At 39.5% G+C, this 18,064-nt stretch overlaps 1 protein-coding gene and 1 long non-coding RNA gene across 2 annotated transcripts; one reads left to right on the top strand and one right to left on the bottom strand.

The window, feature by feature from the left end:
- Nucleotides 1-1,020: 1,020 nt before the first annotated feature.
- abhd15a (abhydrolase domain containing 15a) lies at nucleotides 1,021-9,476 on the bottom strand. The gene is made up of 3 exons (XM_049726316.2): nucleotides 8,775-9,476; nucleotides 3,659-4,011; nucleotides 1,021-2,452 (listed from the first exon to the last, which is right to left on the bottom strand). Exons 1-3 carry the CDS (start codon nucleotides 9,249-9,251, stop codon nucleotides 1,807-1,809), a joined length of 1,476 nt encoding a protein of 491 aa, XP_049582273.1. The 5' UTR covers nucleotides 9,252-9,476; the 3' UTR covers nucleotides 1,021-1,806.
- A 64-nt stretch (nucleotides 9,477-9,540) lies between these two features.
- Nucleotides 9,541-15,301, top strand: LOC125972578 (uncharacterized). The gene is made up of 3 exons (XR_007482856.2): nucleotides 9,541-9,759; nucleotides 10,881-10,963; nucleotides 13,235-15,301. It is a non-coding gene; the product is annotated as an uncharacterized lncRNA (long non-coding RNA).
- The last annotated feature ends 2,763 nt before the right edge of the window (nucleotides 15,302-18,064 follow it).

Genomic DNA, 18,064 nt, shown 5'->3' on the forward strand with positions numbered 1-18,064 from the left:
TGCGTCATTCTGACTGTCAGTGTGACGCTTGAGGAAGTTGAGACATTCTGAACAGTCCAGGAACAAACCTTGTCAATGCTGCCATCTTGTGGAGGCTGCTGGAGCGGAGGTGGTTGCCATAGAAACATCCGTTGACGTGCTTGAAGATTTGGATGCAGAACTGGGTCAAGTGATCATAACCTTAAATAATAAAACTATACTTCTACTACCACTACTTGATTAAAAAAAAGTTTAACTTTTAAAGTAGGTAGGTGGGATTCAGGCGTGTCATTCAGCTACATGTGGTCAAATCTGTTGTAGTTCTGCATCATAGAGAACAGCGTTGATAGTTTCTAAAATTGTATGGCTACATAAGCAATGCTAAGAGTTGGATTGAGTCAGCTAAAACCAGATTGAAGGCCCAGGTACCAAATACTAATATAATGGCATAGCACTACTTTAAGTATGTGGGGGAAAAAATCCCAGTAAGCTAGTCATAATGAAAAAAAGGCATTGTTGCAACCCTTCTTATTAATTGGAGTGGAGGAAATGCAACAACACATGAGAAAAGCTCCCACAAAAAGTACCTTTGATTCCTGCGCACGCATCATATTCTTTCATATTGTCGGTTGCAATTTGTAGTTCATGTACCCAGCGTGACATCTCATTTGTGAGTGTGAGTGAAGTTGGTCATTATGCAAGTGGACATTTTAGCTGTTGGCACTGTGTGCGTATTTGTGTGCGCGTTTGTCTCTCTGTGTGTGTGTGTGTGTGTGTGTGTGTGTGTGTGTGTGTGTGTGTGTGTGTGTGTGTGTGTGTGTGTGTGTGTGTGTGTGTGTGTGTAGTGCTTTGTGCGTGTACGGCTGTGTTCCAGCTGTCTGAGTGGATAATGCTCAGTGGGCACACGCAATCTCAACATGAAATGGCCATGGGGACTGTGCTATAATTGGGCGTCTTTGTGAACCTTGAGAAGAGAGCAAGTGCATGAGAGAATAACATTGCAATCGTGCAACTGCAAGTGTGTCACCCCATGAAATGATAATCAGTAGAACCAATTTTTATTACGAGCATTAAATGTGTATAATCAACAATACGGCTGCATTCAAAAATGTCATATGTAACAAAAAAAAAAATGTTATGACGACATCAACAGAGCTTCAACATGATATTCGGACAAATATTGAAATAGAACACTACTGACGATTCCATCTATCAATCCAACAATTTCCTACCACTAACCCTGTTTAGGGTTAAAGCTGAACTGGATTCCAGCAGACGTTTGGCAAGCAGTGGAGTTTAAACTGGATTGCTCACTAGTCAATCACAGGGCCTTTATAGACAAAAATACAGTCATACTCACTTTATGTAAACTAATATGCATGTTTTTGAATTGTGACAGGAAATCAGAGAACATGCAAACTCCATGCAGATAGGCGAGCCAAGGGACACAGCCCCCACATGCCTCCTATCAATGCTTCCCACATTTTAAATGTCAAAACAACAATTTAGATGTCAAACATGGATCCGTAGCCCAAGTGCATTTGAGTTTCTCCAGTGTCAACTACAAAGGTAGCCAACATTACATCACACATTGTTACTCAGCAACAACTCTGCTATGTTAGCATGACAGCTGAATTGCTGATTTTATTACGGAAAATCACTTACTCACATCAAGTCCAACTTTTCCAATGGCTTTAAATTAACAAGTCAGTCAAAGGGGCAACTATGTCAATTATGTAAACCACTCCACTAGGGTACAAGGAAGGCCCCGTCATCTTGTTTTGGAACCAGAAAAAGCACATGAGTGTCATTTTCCATTAATTTCCTTCAGCGTGTATAGGACCTCTGCCAGTTGTAGATGGCGTGGATATTATGAGAGCACTCTGGCACTCGTTTACATGTACTGACACTCCGGTGTCGGAAGACTCTCCCTCCCGTGCCTCCCCCCAAACCTCTCCTCCTTGCAGCGAGCTGTTTTGTCCTCTCCTCCGCAGCAAAGAAGTCTGTGGTCGCCCTAAAGAATTCCAAAAGAGCTCGGTGGCTCCAATTAGTCACACCGTTAGCCTTTACACTGCTGAGAGCTGTCGCTGAGTTAGGTGGCCCAGTGATACTTAGTTCGCATGGTGTGGAGAAACCACAGTGGCCGCCTCGGTCTGTTAGAAGGAGAAAAAAATGTGGATTGCTTTCAAAAAGTTCCCAGGGTATTGTGGACTGGGTGTTTCCTCGGACAGGGTCGTCCTGAGCGCATACGCTCAAGACTGGGATGGCCACTTCATCCACATCTCTTAAGGGTTCATTGCGTTCCCAGTAAGAATCCCAAGAAGCAGGAGCGCTGCCACCGGTCCCAGTTGGTACTGCCGAAGCACAGCCAACCTGGTCACTTTGACAGAACAGAACTTCCTCCAGGCCACGTAGGGAACTGGTCGAAAAGAGGCTGTCCATATGTATGGAAGGACTCAACGCCGTCCTGTATCTAAGCACAGCAAATCCACAGACACAAAAAACACAAACAACATGAGAACAAGCAGAAGCTCAACAGCATGTCTCTCAAATTGTCGGTGATTACAGAGGCAATTCTATTGTCACGATGTCCCGGAATCAATCAGTTGCTATGGTAACTAAACGATTTTTAAATTGTTTGTGCTTTTATGTTTAGTGGTTAGTCAATACAATTATGTTTTGGGAGAGTGGGATTTTATTATTTTCTCTTCATGGAGGATCATAGTAAATTGGAAATAAAGAAATGCTACAATGCCATGAAGGTGTAAACGGTAGCTTATAGTAAAAAAAAAGTAGCCTATAGTTTTTTCCCCCCAGAATGCGCAATGCTTTTTATATTGAATACTTGATTTCTGTTGTGTTGTGTTTGCGCTTCAGCAGTAGATATCAGCCTTAGTTTCCTAAAGAGTACATTCTTAGTGTTATTTATCTTGAGTTACTATGCTGCTAAAGAGTACATTCTTAGTGTTATTTATCTTGAGTTACTATACTGCAGAAGAAAAATTAAGACTTTTTGAATGCCAATACATTTCTTCAGTTCTCAAGTCAGGGACTTCAGTTAAGCCCAATAGAGAACAAGCTATTTGTGCTCTTTCGAGTTCGGTTTTGCACTTATTGAAGACCAAACTGAGGGCAGCAAGACACACAAAAAAGCGGAAATTAACAGTTGCTGTAGTGTGGCCCTGAAAAAAAAAATATCTCCAGGGATGAAATTTAGGATTTTATGAAGTATGGGGCACTTGTTGACCGCAAAGAATTAAAAATTTGGGGTTTGGGGGAGTTTCCATTGGCCAGATAAATTTGACTTTGGTTATTGCTGTGGTCAAAAAACACTGCAAATTTCAATTCTATGTTTTAATTTTCTGTCTCATTTAATCCTGACTGCTGCCAACACAGGACCATCTAATATCCTGCATGCCCTACACATCATTGATTTTTCTCTGACTCATCATTATATTAGCTTCCCACAAGCAGATTTGTATTGGGATTTGTGTTGTAGAAAAAAAATGTTTTGCTAGAACACGAAAATAATCACTGGCACACTGTGCAGAAAACAGTTTTCTGTGTAAATGCTAGACTATTCAATACTTTTCAGCGAGTAAAAGCTGATTCAGGTAGGAATGTTAGGAACTACAATCCGAAACATCTGTCGCTCTTTCCCCACGCTCCCCCTTCATACCTGCTGAGGCACATTTTCTGATAAAGCACCAAGGCCCATTGCAGGGGCCAGCAGAGGCCATTCTCAAACCAGCTCTGACAGCGAAAGACAGGCGACAGGCAGACGGCCGCCGTCACGTAGCTGGACGAGCCGCACTCCCCCAGGTATGAGAGGAGGAGGCCAGATCCAGTGCTCTCGCTCACTGCATACAATTTGCTGGCAGGCTGCCGGTAGCGGATGTAGCGCACGGCCTCTCGCAGGTCTGTGGGGTCTCCAAACTGCTGCAGTTTGACAGTGGTGAGCGGGGTGCCGTTGTGGCTGCGGCGGTTGAAGACTGCAGGGAGGTATCCATGGGAAAGGGCTGTTTGACACAACTGTGGGGGGTAATACAGAGGGACAGAAATGTGGCTGTTATCTCCACGTTACAGAACATATGATGGAAACTTTACAAGAGCATAAACATATATACTATGTATATACACTATAACGTCAAAGGACACACACTTGACCATAACTGAATACATTTGGGGTTTTGTTGACCTGTTATTTTCTTGCTGTCTTTTAATTCTTCATCTTACCAAGGCGGCTTAGGCCAGGGGTGTCAAACTCGTTTTTTTCGCGGGCCGCGTTGTAGTCATAGCTTCTTTTGGAGGGCCATTATGACTGTCAACCCAAATAAATTCATGAGCACCTCATATTATATACAGTAAAAGCTACAAAACAAACTGACAAATAACTCGTTTTCAAACCAGACGAGTAAAAACTGGTCAAATATATAAAAAAGAAAATGATATTAAAAGTGAAGACAATTTGCAATTCTAGTAATGACACACAAATCTGATGCACAATTTGTCTTCGCGAGCCACATAAAATGATGCGGCGGGCCATATCTGGCCCCCGGGCCTTGAGTTTGACACCTGTGGTTTAGACAATGCTTTTGCCTTCAGAACATTGTGATTAGCCTGTGGTGCCAGACACTGTTATTGAACGCTATTGGCAGGTGACTGTGGTACTGGCCACAAATTGAACCCACACTGTCTGCACTAAAGGCAGCAGCATGTTCCGCTACACTTACCAGTACAGCTTGTCATTAAATATCAGTCAACCAAAGAAAATAATTTCAGTTTTTTTTCAATGACAATATACTGTATTCCTATAGTTCATTTAAAAGTGAATGGAAAATGCTGGCCTCAATAAAAGTCCATGAAGATCAAGTTTGCTTAAAATGACGAATGTTCACTTTGGTCACCTTTAATTGGCAATAATGCAATACAAGCCACATATGAAAGGTCATCTGGAGTTTATTAGGAGCCATTTGATAATTGTTTTTCAACTTGACAATCTACAGACATGAAGGTCAACCCCGTCATTGTTATCACGCAACACACAGCAAGGCTCTCGTTGTTGTCATTGCAAGCATATGCTAACAGTAGACCAACTACAAAGTACAATATACTATAGATATATGTACTGCATTTATGCAATGTCTGTCTACTGTACATAAAGGATAATTTCAGGAAGCCATGCAAAACATAACTACAATTCTAAAAGAGGTAAATTTGATTGATGAATAGATGCAGTAGAACAACAATTTCCGTACTATTCAATATGCACCATAGTGAGAGAAGTCCTCGGGTTTTAATTGTTGCTCTACCATATACAAAATGGAAATTGTTAAACTGTTAAATTTGTTTTGATGTACCGTATTTTCCGCACTTTAAGGTACACCGGATTATAAGGCGCGCCTTTAATGAATGGCACAGTTTAAAACTTTGTCCATATATAAGGCGCACAGGATTATAAGGCGCACCTTCAATGAATGGCCCATTTTAAAACTTTGTCCGTATATATAAATCCATATATTTGGACACGCCTGCTGTAGTGGCTCAATATTGATCCATATATAAGGCGCACCGGATTATAAGGCGCACTGTCGGCTTTTGAGAAAATTGGAGGTTTTTATGTGCGCCTTATAGTGCGGAAAATACGGTATACATAAACTCAATAAGATTTTACTTGGATGACACTGGATGTCAATCAAAATGAGTCTTTGTTTTGGTATTTGAGATATGCCGTGTTGGCAATAATTAACTGCCATCGGTTTAGATAATAAAATTGTCAGTAATATAAGTATGATACTTGCTGCTGGGTCTGCATCAGTGCTTTGATTGTTCAAGTCTGAGCTTGTGTCGACAAACTAAATTGATGTCAGCGTTTCCAACGGTTTGCAGTCAGAACTGCTTGACTGTCAGCACAGTGATAAATTCCTGAAGTGAACACTCCAAGACTACTGCAGAGGTGCTTCTCTATAAAAACATTAACAAATCAAGTTACACTATACACTAGGAAAAATAAAGAGAAAAATCATGTTCTGGTGAATAATCAGTACTTAGACCATATTTTAAAACAAGAGTTTGAGATATTCTAGTTACCCAAATTGACATATGCACATGATGCACTTTATGGAAAAAAAAAACGTGTTGGTACACAATATATATACCTATATATACACAATCAACATTTTTTTCATTCGTCATATCAGTTTTACAATAGGATTTCCTTTCTTTTATTTTTTTTATTACTACCTCAAAATGGTTACTGTACCAAATCCTTGCTGTGATATTTGTTGTATTTGACATTTATTGAGTTTGATTTCTTTTCTTATTACCTTTTCTTGGGATCAGTAAAGTACCAACCCAGCCTATAACCAAACATTATGTAGCTAATTGTTATGATGTAAGCTGAGTAGCTCCCACCCACTAATACATGTGTAGAAATGTTCGTCTGTTCACTGAACGCTAAATGAAACTAAAAACAACATTTATAGCAGACATCAACATTGTATACACCAGCAAACTTGACAGGGAGCAGCAAAAGTGGTTGGTTGGGTACCACTGATCTAACGTTTGTTTTGTTTTCTTTGAATGTGGAGTATGGGCTGTCTGTCGGTGAAAATACATTGTTGCAAACCACTTCCTTCTGCTGCTATTATTTTCTTTTTTTTTTAAGTACTGTACTAAAAAAAAAATCATCACACACACACACACACACACACACACACACACACACACACACACGCACGCACGCACGCACGCACACGCACGCACACACACACACACACACACACACACACACACACACACACACACACACACACACACACACACACACACACACACACACACACACACACACACACACACACACACAGAGTTTTAATTAGTGTATATCCCTTGTGGTGCCTGCAGAATGTTAAGCAATCTGCCAGACTAAAATGGAAATATTACATAGACTGCACAAAACACACGTACCCCACCCACTGGATTCTTCTTTCTACATTGTTTCCAGCAATTTTCACTCCTCCGTCATTGTTTTAATGTAGTTGCTGCTGTGCCCCCTTATTTGACATTTTCATGACATTTGCATAGAGAGCACATGATATGAAAAGGTAATGAGCTCCAATAGTGGGAAGTGTCCAAAGTGTGAGCCAACAGCCATTCATTCGATGCAATGCTACCCTTCCCGTGGCCCCCCACAAGTCAAGAGATGCTTTATATTGGCTCATTCAATTATCTCAGCCAGTGTATTGGGAGAGCAGTATAATGACTGACGCCGCCTCTGCGTCTACTCTTCTTTTTCACTGAGCTTTAAGCATTGGGATTAAAAGGCAGGGAATGTCTCACGAGAGCACACATTTAGCTATGGCCTATTTTAAAAAGATAGTGGATTAAAGAAAATCAAACCTATCATACAATAGGCAGCACTGTATTTATTCCATGATGACCTTGCTGGCTACTTCAGCAGCTGTTCTATATGAAGCTGTCCAATTTAATTAAATCTTCTGCAATTAGTCATATGTTTTGGTTCTGATGATGTATTGTACACATTCTCACCTGGCATTTTATTATGTATAGAACTTGGACTCAGGATCAAAGCCATTTCCCAAAATTTCAAATATTCATTAATTCCATCCATCCATTTTCTGAACCGCTTAGTCCCCACGGGGGTCGCGGGCGTGCTGGAGCCTATCCCAGCCGTCATCGGGCAGTAGGCGGGGGACACCCTGAACTGGTTGCCAGCCAATCGCAGGGCACACAGAGACAGACAACCAATCGCACACACACTCACACCTAGGGACAATTTGGAGTCTTCAATCGGCCTACCAAGCATGTTTTTGGAATGTGGGAGGAAACCGGAGTGCCCGGAGAAAACCCACGCGGGCCCGGGGAGAACATGCAAACTCCACACAGGGAGGGCCGGAGGTGGAATCGAACCCGCACCCTGGTAACTGTGAGGCGGACGTGCTACCCAGTGCGCCACCGAGCCGCCTATATTCATTAATTATGCTTATAAATTATAAATACTTCTCAAATCAAATTTAGCATTGACCAAACAATTTATGGCAGTACTTTAAGAGGCATCTTCCACAACACCAATTTTAAGCATTCAACAGCAAGTGGAACATTTTTATTTTGATGATCATCAACTGATCACATTAGAAACTGAGTTCTCATTCAAAAGCTAAATCTTGCTTTTATGTTTCGTTTAGCTCAGTTTGGATTGACTCTCAGCGAGACATTCACAATACAAAACCTAATTGTTGTGATAATAACTTTTCATGGGTCATTTTCATTACCAAAATATTAAAACACTAGACCATGATGAATGCAATTTATTCCAAATTAACCCTACAAAAACATGAATGCAGTTGTCACCATACAATATCATTGTATATCATTGCAGATATCTAATATCCGGTTTTAAAAAAAAACTGCTTTTGGTAAACTAAACCCCCCCCCCCCCCAAAAAAAAAAAAAAAAAAAACAAAAAACAAAACATGCACTATAGCACATCCAAATGACAATCAATCCGGATTAAATATGATACTTTGTTAAATATAAACAAGTTGAGTTTTGATTGTCAGAATCAACAGTGTATTGTGGATGTAGTTGTACGTAACTGCACTGCATCACACATTGGTGCTTGCCCTAATTTGGTCACGATATTTAGAAATATTGGAAACTGTTCTCAACATTACGCAGTGCAGTTCTACACCAAAATCATTTTAATGCACTGTACGTATCTATTGTATTGGCTGCCGTTGCACTGTGCAGGTGCGCAAGTATCTCCACTTTACCTGCAACGCATTTCTGGTGATCTTGCCGAACGAATTGGGGATGATGAGAAGAACCGGGCTGGTGGAATGACTGGAAGTCCTGCGCCTCTTCTGGTAGGAAGGAAAAGCCCAGTCCAAAGCCACCAGTCCATCATCGCTCAGCTGCAGGTTGTCCCGCACAAAGTGGACCGGGCTCCCGTAGGACCAACAAGCCTCATAAAAGCTCTGGAGGATAGCGCTGGCTCGCCACGTCCACCCGACCCACGGCGAGTAGTTAGTAAAAGTGGTGCAGTTCTTCAGGAGATAGTTTGCCAGGGCGGAAGGTTTGCAGATGAGCTCCACGCTGCGTGTGTGGTCGGTGCAGCCGTCGTCTTTCAGTGTACGGCTGGGTCCTTTGGGTGCAGTGTTTGCATGCTCCTCGGTACCACTAACTTTGGAGTTGGACCAGATTATTGCCACCAAAACCGCAGCGCACAGCATCATGAGCCATTCCAGCATGGTCACAATCAATGCAACGCGGACGCTTTTTTCAGCGGGACACTTGTGCACTATTAATGCTAATTTGTCCTAAATCCGTGTCCCACTAGACAGCAAATTGTGGCTGCTGTGCTCCGATGAAATGCAGCCTAGCGCAAACAAGCAAAATCCGGTTTTATTTCGCTCATTAAATTCCTTCATCATGTCTCAATAGAAATTTACACGTCTATGCCCAAACAGAGACTAAAGAAAACAGCTGCCTGGGCGTGCAAAAAATGTGTCTGCAAAAAAGCTGAATGGAAACGCCTCTCTTCCCAGTCCAACCCCTCCTACTGTGTTGAGCAGGTACAGAAAGTAGACGCGGAAAGTGGCATGCACAGCATATTACTGTTACGTACTTTGGAATATATGTACATTAGAATTACATTAGATAGTATTCTAGTATATGCGTGAATATTCTTTTTTATATGAATGAACAACCTGATGACAAAAACAACCAACCAACCATCCATTTTAAATGCCATCTTAGGTAAGTTTTGAGAGACTAAATATTTCAACCTAATATTCTTAAAAATATTTATTGTGACCAAAGTACGAGTTTGAGTGCACTAGTGCACTGGCGGTGCAAGAAAGGGGTCGAAAGGGGCACTTAATTAATCAAACAAAACAATAAAAGAGTCACACTTAGACATGAGATTAAAACTAATGCTCACTTTTTATGAGCATTTGTAAAAAGCAAACTTTGAAACCAGTGGCAATAAGACTATAGTATATTGTGTGTGGACTTCTGTAAATAACAGAATAGTAAATGATTTATCGGATGCATGAAAAATAGGAAGAAGTGATGACTTCACGGCCAATGACCCCAGATAACACTCCGTATATTACCGTACTGTTATTAAAATAGCATCAAATGAAAAATTTATAGAATAATTCGTTGATGCTTCTGAATACAATTGCACATCTGAGCTGGGTTTCTATTGCAGTTGTTCACAAAATAAAAGCAATTATTTAACAACTTTTGTACATTTGTGATTGAAATTGTTGGATTGCTTGCTTGGATTAATTACCCTCATCTGACGACCAAACTACACGGAAACCTTATCATTTTGGGAGCTCACTTTGCATGTTTGTTATTATGAACCGGCAGCCAAGAGTGACGTCACAACAGGGCAACATGTTAACCGAGGTCCACGGCCTTAAATGGAATGAATGTGTTTAGCACGTAACATCTCTGGTATTATTGATTGCTTTGTTTTTATTGTTTTTTATGAGTGATGCTCATCCTCATGCATACAAAACCTAATGTCAAATCAAGTTTGTGAGGGTAAAAAAATGGCCAACTTCAAACCAGACAATGGGCTTATAGATCACTTCTTTATGTGTAAAACGGTCCGATTAAATAGTGAATTTAGACACATGATTTTGATCTCTGTCATTATCTCACCCCCACCCCCCACTGTCACCATGGCACTGCCTCACAAGCTGTGAGCAAACAGGGACTGTGCCAAGGCTTTTTACAAATTGCTGCAATTCATGTGAACAACATGTTTGCACATTTGTGGCTTTGAGTGGTTTTAGAGGTTAACGCAGCCTGAAAATCACAACATTTTGGACACTCACGTGTTCTTCCATGTGTTCTGTTTCCAGTGAACAAAGCGGGCAGTTACGTGTTCCCGATGTATTCACGATCCAACAGATGTGTCCACTTATCGGGCTGAATATTCACTACAGTGAGGAACTTTATACCGTGGAATGATTTAACACACACACTTTCTTCGCTACATGACTTTGAAACGTTAATGTCTTTTATCTCTGTTGACGTCATCTCGATCATCCAAATCTATTGACAGTTTTTAGGCACACATCTCATATTAGTATAATCAAATCTCAGATCAAATCCCAATTTTCAACCCAGCAGTTTTAAGGGTGTATATATTACTATGTGTAAAAAATATACAAATATTAAATACACTACAAATGTTAAATATTTGTAGTAGTATATCATATTATTTAAAGTATTTTTTGGTGAAAATGAAAAACAAGTCAAATTAGATAATAGTGATTGAGAATCACTAGTAGTCTGGTCAAGATTCCAAGCAGATGACTGACGCCAATTAGACAACTATGTGTCACGATGACAATTCTTTTTTTTTAAAGCTAAAAAGCAAAAACGATGTCATGCCTGGTCCTCTTGTTCGCTTCACTGCAAAACCACTTCCTCAAGAGCATCCTTCTTCCTGTGAGGTGTTTCAAATAAATTTTAGCAATTGAAATGTACAACCCACAAGTGGAACAGTGTATTGCTGTCCAAACAATCTAGTTCATGTTCTCTTTGTACTTACATGCATCACCTTTAATCTTGAACTGTGATAAAAGCTATTCAAAACAGAGGGGAACTCAAAATAAGACAGAAAAAAAATATCCAAAGGCTTATCTTATGCAATGCCATTGGGAAACCTAACCTCTGAAATTGTATGCTCAGCATAAAAATCAAGATGTGCTTCTGCAGACTTTTAAATAGAAGCACAAGCAAAAACACCTAAAATAATGGTCACTAAAACAGGAAAAGTAAAACAAATAGAAAGAAGAAGCTGGCACAGATGTGGGGACATGGAGGAGTAATATTATGAAGTTATACAAATACTCTGTGAGGGATTGTTATTGAAGGTTATATTTGTAGAAACAAACAGGAAAAGAAAATATTCATGATAATTCGGGCAAGTGAGTGCAGCAGCCTTCCGTGCTATTGCTGTAGTCTTCTCAAGGAAACATCCGGATGTCACACCTCATGACATTATAAGCCTGATCAAGCATGTGTAATCGTTGTTGGATGAAAAAAAGAACTGGGTCATCAGCTTGAGACTTGTAAAATAATCTTAAAGGAACAGAAAACACTAACAGTAAATATCTCCTCAAATATCAACAAAAAGGTTACAGCCATCCTGTTACAACATCGCTGAGGCTTTGTGGTGAAAGTGAAAGATAAATATTCAATGCAAAACTAAAAGCTACTCTATTAAGCCGAGACTAGACTAAAGGGTGATCCACTAAAATGTGTAAATGGAAAATAACCAAACCAGGGACACCTGGGAAACAAATGATACGTTTACAGATTTTTTTATGGACTCGTTTATTGCATCATCACCTGCTAAATCACATCTCAGTTGAAACATAAAAAGTCCATTTAAAGAACTTTTGCAGCGTGCTTGTTCAATTTCGCATTGCTTGTGTAAACACAGAAGATGCAATTAACAGTCAGTTTATACTGGGCTGGATCCAATTCCAAGTGAGTCTCTGTTGTGTAGCCAAGCTGCTTTGTTTTTCTGTTTAATGGATGGGCACTCGGGTTGAGTTAGCTATGCGGGCTTTCTGAGGGTCCAGCATGCTGTTGACATGGCTTTGCATGCGTTTGCATCAGTGAGGAGCGTGCACTGTTTTCATAAGCACTGAATGTACCGTAAACAGCACATGGCTTGCCTGGGGGTGAGGTATGTGCAGGATCAAAATGTGAATATGTTGACATACAACAACTTACTCTGCAAAAAAGATGAATTTCACTTTTTAAATGTAGGCTGTTGGGCATTCTTGTAGCGGAAACGCATCACAAATTAGGGCCCATTTAAATCCAAAAAAGCTAATGATTTACAAATGTGCCTTATTAGAGAGAACCTGAACAATGCCTTGAGCAACACAGTCCTAACTGACCTTTGTTTTAACCTAACAGTGTAAATATTTACTGGTGTCCAAATCTGCACATTAGCATTTTCATAGCAGCTGCTGTTGTTACACATACAGTCATTATAAGCCAGATAAATAATATTCCTTATGTTACTTAAATGAAATAATAGGGAGGTACAGTTTGTCGTTTCTGCACATGCTCTTCAGCTTCATAACACACGTACAAACAATGATCAGATCGGTATTAAGTTAATCAACAGACCTCCAACCGAAGAGATATTTCCAGATCTGTGGTCACCAATCTTCCTTTATCTTAATCAAAGGGGAAGTCAGCGGACATCAAATGCCATTTACAAGAAGAGCGGGGATGGAACAGAACAGAGTGAACTGACACAAACAAAGACAACCTGACCCTGTTTTGTTATTTTATGCATAACAGCAAGTGAGATGCTATCATAATGTGGAAAAGGGCTTTGATTTCATTCAGTGAGCATTGGATGACTGAAACTGCTTTATTTTATTTTATTTTTTTTAGCCTTTGTACAATGATTTCATAGTCATACACAAAAAGGAGTGTTTAGATCTTAAGAGAAGTCCTATTGGGCATCCCTTTGTTTTTAGGAGTTACTACTAACTGTGGTGATTTTATTTCTACACTTATACTGTATGGCTGTTAAGTATTCCTGAAAAGAGGGCTGTGCAGATCAACACTGAAACAGATTTCTTCTATTTCTGTCATTTTCTGTCTGCAATATTGGGCTGTTTTTGTAGGGAAATATTTTCCATATCACTTACCAGCCAATCAAAATAGTGCTGCATGAAAGCTGACTTAAATTTGGAAGCCATAAAACAAAACAAAAATCTTTGCAACAGGAGACTTTGTTTGTCAGTGTTCAAATAAACATTTTTGTATATATCATTATCATTAAAAATATATATAATGTAATGAGTTTTATTTAGTGCCAAAATCGCTTTGGCGGTTTTATAATGACCCTTGTAAAATATTCCATTGTAATATAGCGAGCCCAACACAACTTGTTATGATCCTTTGCTAACCTTGAACACATCCAGAATTTCTTAAGAATAAAAGTGCCATCGGGAATTCGTTCCATTGTTTTGTAATGAATAAATGCCATCTGGAAAGTGTCCTTTCCTGTTTAATATAAAACTGTTTTCATCCACAAGATCCAATGTAAGAAAACATTTTCAGCCACATCCTGCATCAGGGTTTGTCACAAAACAAGCAAACCGTATCTGTTTGATTTGATGCTACGCCTACCTCAGGTTAATTAGTAGCACAAAGGTCAAGGTAATGAGGTGAAAAGGAGCAACAGTTCACTTAAGAGCTGCACTCTCATAGGCAATAACCAAGACATCTGCTCTCCTGCTGGTCCCAAAACAACATGATAAGGCCTTGGGATTAGGTAGATAGATGGTCTTAGTATGGGACATTGACGCTAATGGGGTCGTTGTACTGACATCCATTAACTAGAATCTCTAGGGTCATTGCAGTAGTATAGTAAAAACATACAGAACCCCTACCAACGTCATGTTCAGCATTAAAGATATGATGGGCTCGGAACTTTGGGTTTCTAAATAATTTTTGCCCTCTTATCCAGTCTTACATTTTCCATGACAAATATCATTCGTGGCACTGACAAACTGACATGTTTTAGAGCTGGTAAGACATTTTCTGTTTCCCTGGTGCCCTTTACAGAATATTGAAAAGGTCGTAATAATAATGAGAGTTGCTTTGTTTAGCCATTAAGGTGCATATGAGTAGTATGTGAATAATGTAATCAGGAAGCAATTGAAGCATTGCTAACCAGCAATTAGTCTCACAGCCACTGCCACCTGCCATGTCATGTGATTGATCAACATGTTATCGGCCATCTATTCATCAATGTGTGCATGCACTCTCTAAGTATCTCAAACAAATCATTCTGATTTTAACACAGTACGATGCAATTACAATTTAGTCAGTCAAATAAAACCACCAGCATTGTCATCACTCGCCTCTGTAAAGGCCAAAATTGATAGAGCTCTTTCATTTGAACTAATTGGTGTAACTAAAAATGAAGTTTACGGTTAGAGTGTGTCAAAAACCAGGAAAATAGTGGATACAAAAACAAGCTCTTCTGGTTCTTCTAAAGTTAACGAGGACTGCCTGTTTGAATGAATTATTTTGTCATGCAACTAGCTCCCTCTTGTGGTCAAGTACTTTTACACTTTTACGTCTCAACAATACCATATTTGCAAATTTATGTCATGTATTAAAATTGATTACTAGCTCCCACTTGTGGTCAAGTACTTTTACACTTTTACATTTCTGCAATACCATATTTGCAACTTTTTGTAATGTATTAAAATGGATGATTAGACCTTTTCATCTACAGTCATATTATCATAGTGTTAGTGCAACTAATTCACTCATTTGATTTAGTCGGACCCCAAATGCCTTTAATAGTTATTATAGGACACAAGACACAATTATTTTGCGGAAACACAATGCGCCTCAATATACCCTTTGACATCTAGTCATTGGTTACCTCCAAAGATCCATCTGTCGAGGGTAGATGAGAATTGTCCAGATAGTTGAACTGCAGATATTTCTACATCTTATCCTGTCACTAGGTGGAAGCATGACCCTGTTCCTGCAGCTTGCTGCCTGCTCACTGCTGACGCTTCGCCAACCTCTGGAACTTGAAAACATCAATCACTCTAGAAACCTTGTATTATGACGAATGCTCATCAATAAATTTGTTAGTAAATTAGTTTATATGTAAGTTATTTAAAAAATTCACGACAGATTGTTGAGGCAATTCAGATCACATTTTTTTTGTGCTGGATGTTTGAAGAATATCTCCATCCACTCTAATTATTATTTCCATCATTTGCGAAATGTGCTTTAGTTTTGCATTTATGTGCATTTTTACCTCTCAACTTCAAGCATGTACTATTTACATGCATGAACGCCAAACAGTCCACCATGGGACGCACCTCTCATGTTTTATTTCATGCTCAAATGCACAAAGTCCCTTAACACACACCTGGTCAATATTAGTCTCAAAGCATGTTCAGATCTAGTCAAGCAAAAATGATCGTTCTTACCACTCACTACTTGTAAGTGAAAAGTATTTGACAAACCATCTGACATAACTTAGGGTCGGATTTAAAAGTTTACTTAATATGTTGATGTAGCCACTTTCAGTGAACTTGATAGGCCATAAAATGACGTGTTTCTTGAACACCCATTTTCTGTTCTTTCTTCTTTTCAGACAAATAGACTGACTAAAAAAGATTTAAGTAAAATATTTTGCTTGCAATAATTGCATCAAGCATGTGAGCCCATTAACATTAGCAACTTTTGGCTTTCTCATTTTCTGATATTTCTCCTGGCATTTTTTTCTCTTTCAATGGTTGTTTGTTTTGGGGATTATTTCCGCCAGTCTCCCTTTGCAGCACATACTACGTCATTGGGTTTAAGTCTGAAGGAGCTTCTAGTTATTTCCCTTAGTAAATTTTACAACATAACACAGTTTTGCTTTGGGGTTATTATCATGTTGCATGATTAAGTTTGCCTTCGTCATTCTAGAAATTGTCAGACAAGATTTCTATACATTTTCGAGTTTATTTTGCTGTTGTCCGGCCCAAAGGAAGCCATGTTACCTCCACTAAATTTAACAGACGAGTGTGGACGGATTTCTAAATCACATCTGTAAAAATGCTGAAAGGGTCAACATTTGATAACAAAGCACATTAAATCCTAAATGACTAGCACCCCTAATGACATATGTAGTGTCCAACCATCAGTAATCATGTTAAAGTCAATACACACATCATGTACAGACAGCCGAGGTCTGCTTGTGTTGAGGTCTGTTCCCATTTCTGACAGCTGCATGCATCACTGGCTTCTTTGTCTGAGCCAATCAGCAGCTGGCTCACTGGATGTTTCCTTTTTCAGTTGGAGAAGAGCTCGGCATACACACTAGACTGAAAAGGGAAAAAAAGGAGAGCATGGCGAGTGTCAGACAGACAGAGAAAGATGAAGGAGAAGAGACCACTTACCACTGTGACGGGAATTTGTTAACTGTACAACAATGAAGAGAGCGGCGTCACAGTGGATCGGCCAATCGAGTGCTGAGAAATTGGGCCACTTATGACATCAACGCTGGCATCAGATGAGAGTTGCCCGCATGAGGGAGCTTTCCAGCGAAAGGACAGACGGAGAGAGTATAATATGATGCTCTGCTCTAATACAAATACGCTCACACAGAAAAAAACCCATGTAGAATTCGAGCAGTATGCACAGTAAGTACAGTATAATCAAGATTCCATAAAAAAAAAAAAAAGGAACATTTCAAATGCACCATAATGACTCAAAAGCTCCAAGAACATATGCAAGACTGCATTCGGTGTAAAGGCGCTCTTATATATTATTCATGAATATCATTAGAAGTGAGTACATTCTTTGTATGAATAACAGCATTAATGCCTATAGAAATCGTGGCAATGGGGAAAACAGGAATTCAAATGTGTAAATTGAGGAGCTTTGCTCGGCCTAAACCGAGCTTTTTTCCCCTCACATCATTGAGTAGCATAAAATATCTTGGTCTCCAAGGAAAATGCATTTCTAGTTTTCAGATGGCATTTTCAATGTTTTTTTAGAATGTTCAGGGTTTCACAGCCCCACTATCATTTATTGCACAAAAGGGAGTATGGTCAACTCAAAACTTCAGATGAGAGATAAAGACAAAAGTGACTCTGGGTCTGGGGAGAGTGGGAAGCACATGACTTCATAAATAACAGGCTTTTTGTGAGGGGTCAGAAAATATTTGGGTTTGTATTTAATCTATCACACTGATAGGATATCGTTTTATTTTCTCACAAATTCTGACACATCACAACTTCAAAAGGATTGCATTGTACCGCATAAACTTGTAGAAGTCCCCAAATGTATCGGATATGTACATTAACGTGGTTTGTCTAAACATAGCGTCTTGTTCTTTGTACATATTCCAAATATGATGCGGATTTTCCATAGCTACTTATTTTCCAAATCCCTTGTGATTATTACCCGCAAATTCAAAACAAATGAGACCCTTGGGGTTGTACTGCACATTAAATCTGCCATTCAGTCTATTTTCTTTCTT

This window comes from Syngnathus scovelli, chromosome 7, assembly GCF_024217435.2.
Source record: "Syngnathus scovelli strain Florida chromosome 7, RoL_Ssco_1.2, whole genome shotgun sequence".
Classification (NCBI taxonomy): Eukaryota; Metazoa; Chordata; class Actinopteri; order Syngnathiformes; family Syngnathidae; genus Syngnathus; species Syngnathus scovelli.

Coding starts and splice junctions, on each gene's coding strand:
- abhd15a (XM_049726316.2), bottom strand. CDS start 9,251: ATGCTGGAATGGCTCATGATGCTGTGCGCTGCGGTTTTGGTGGCAATA. Junction 4,012..8,774: donor TCACCAGAAATGCGTTGCAG/GTAAAGTGGAGA, acceptor TACCCCCCACAG/TTGTGTCAAACAGCCCTTTC. Junction 2,453..3,658: donor CAGAAAATGTGCCTCAGCAG/GTATGAAGGGGG, acceptor TGCTGTGCTTAG/ATACAGGACGGCGTTGAGTC.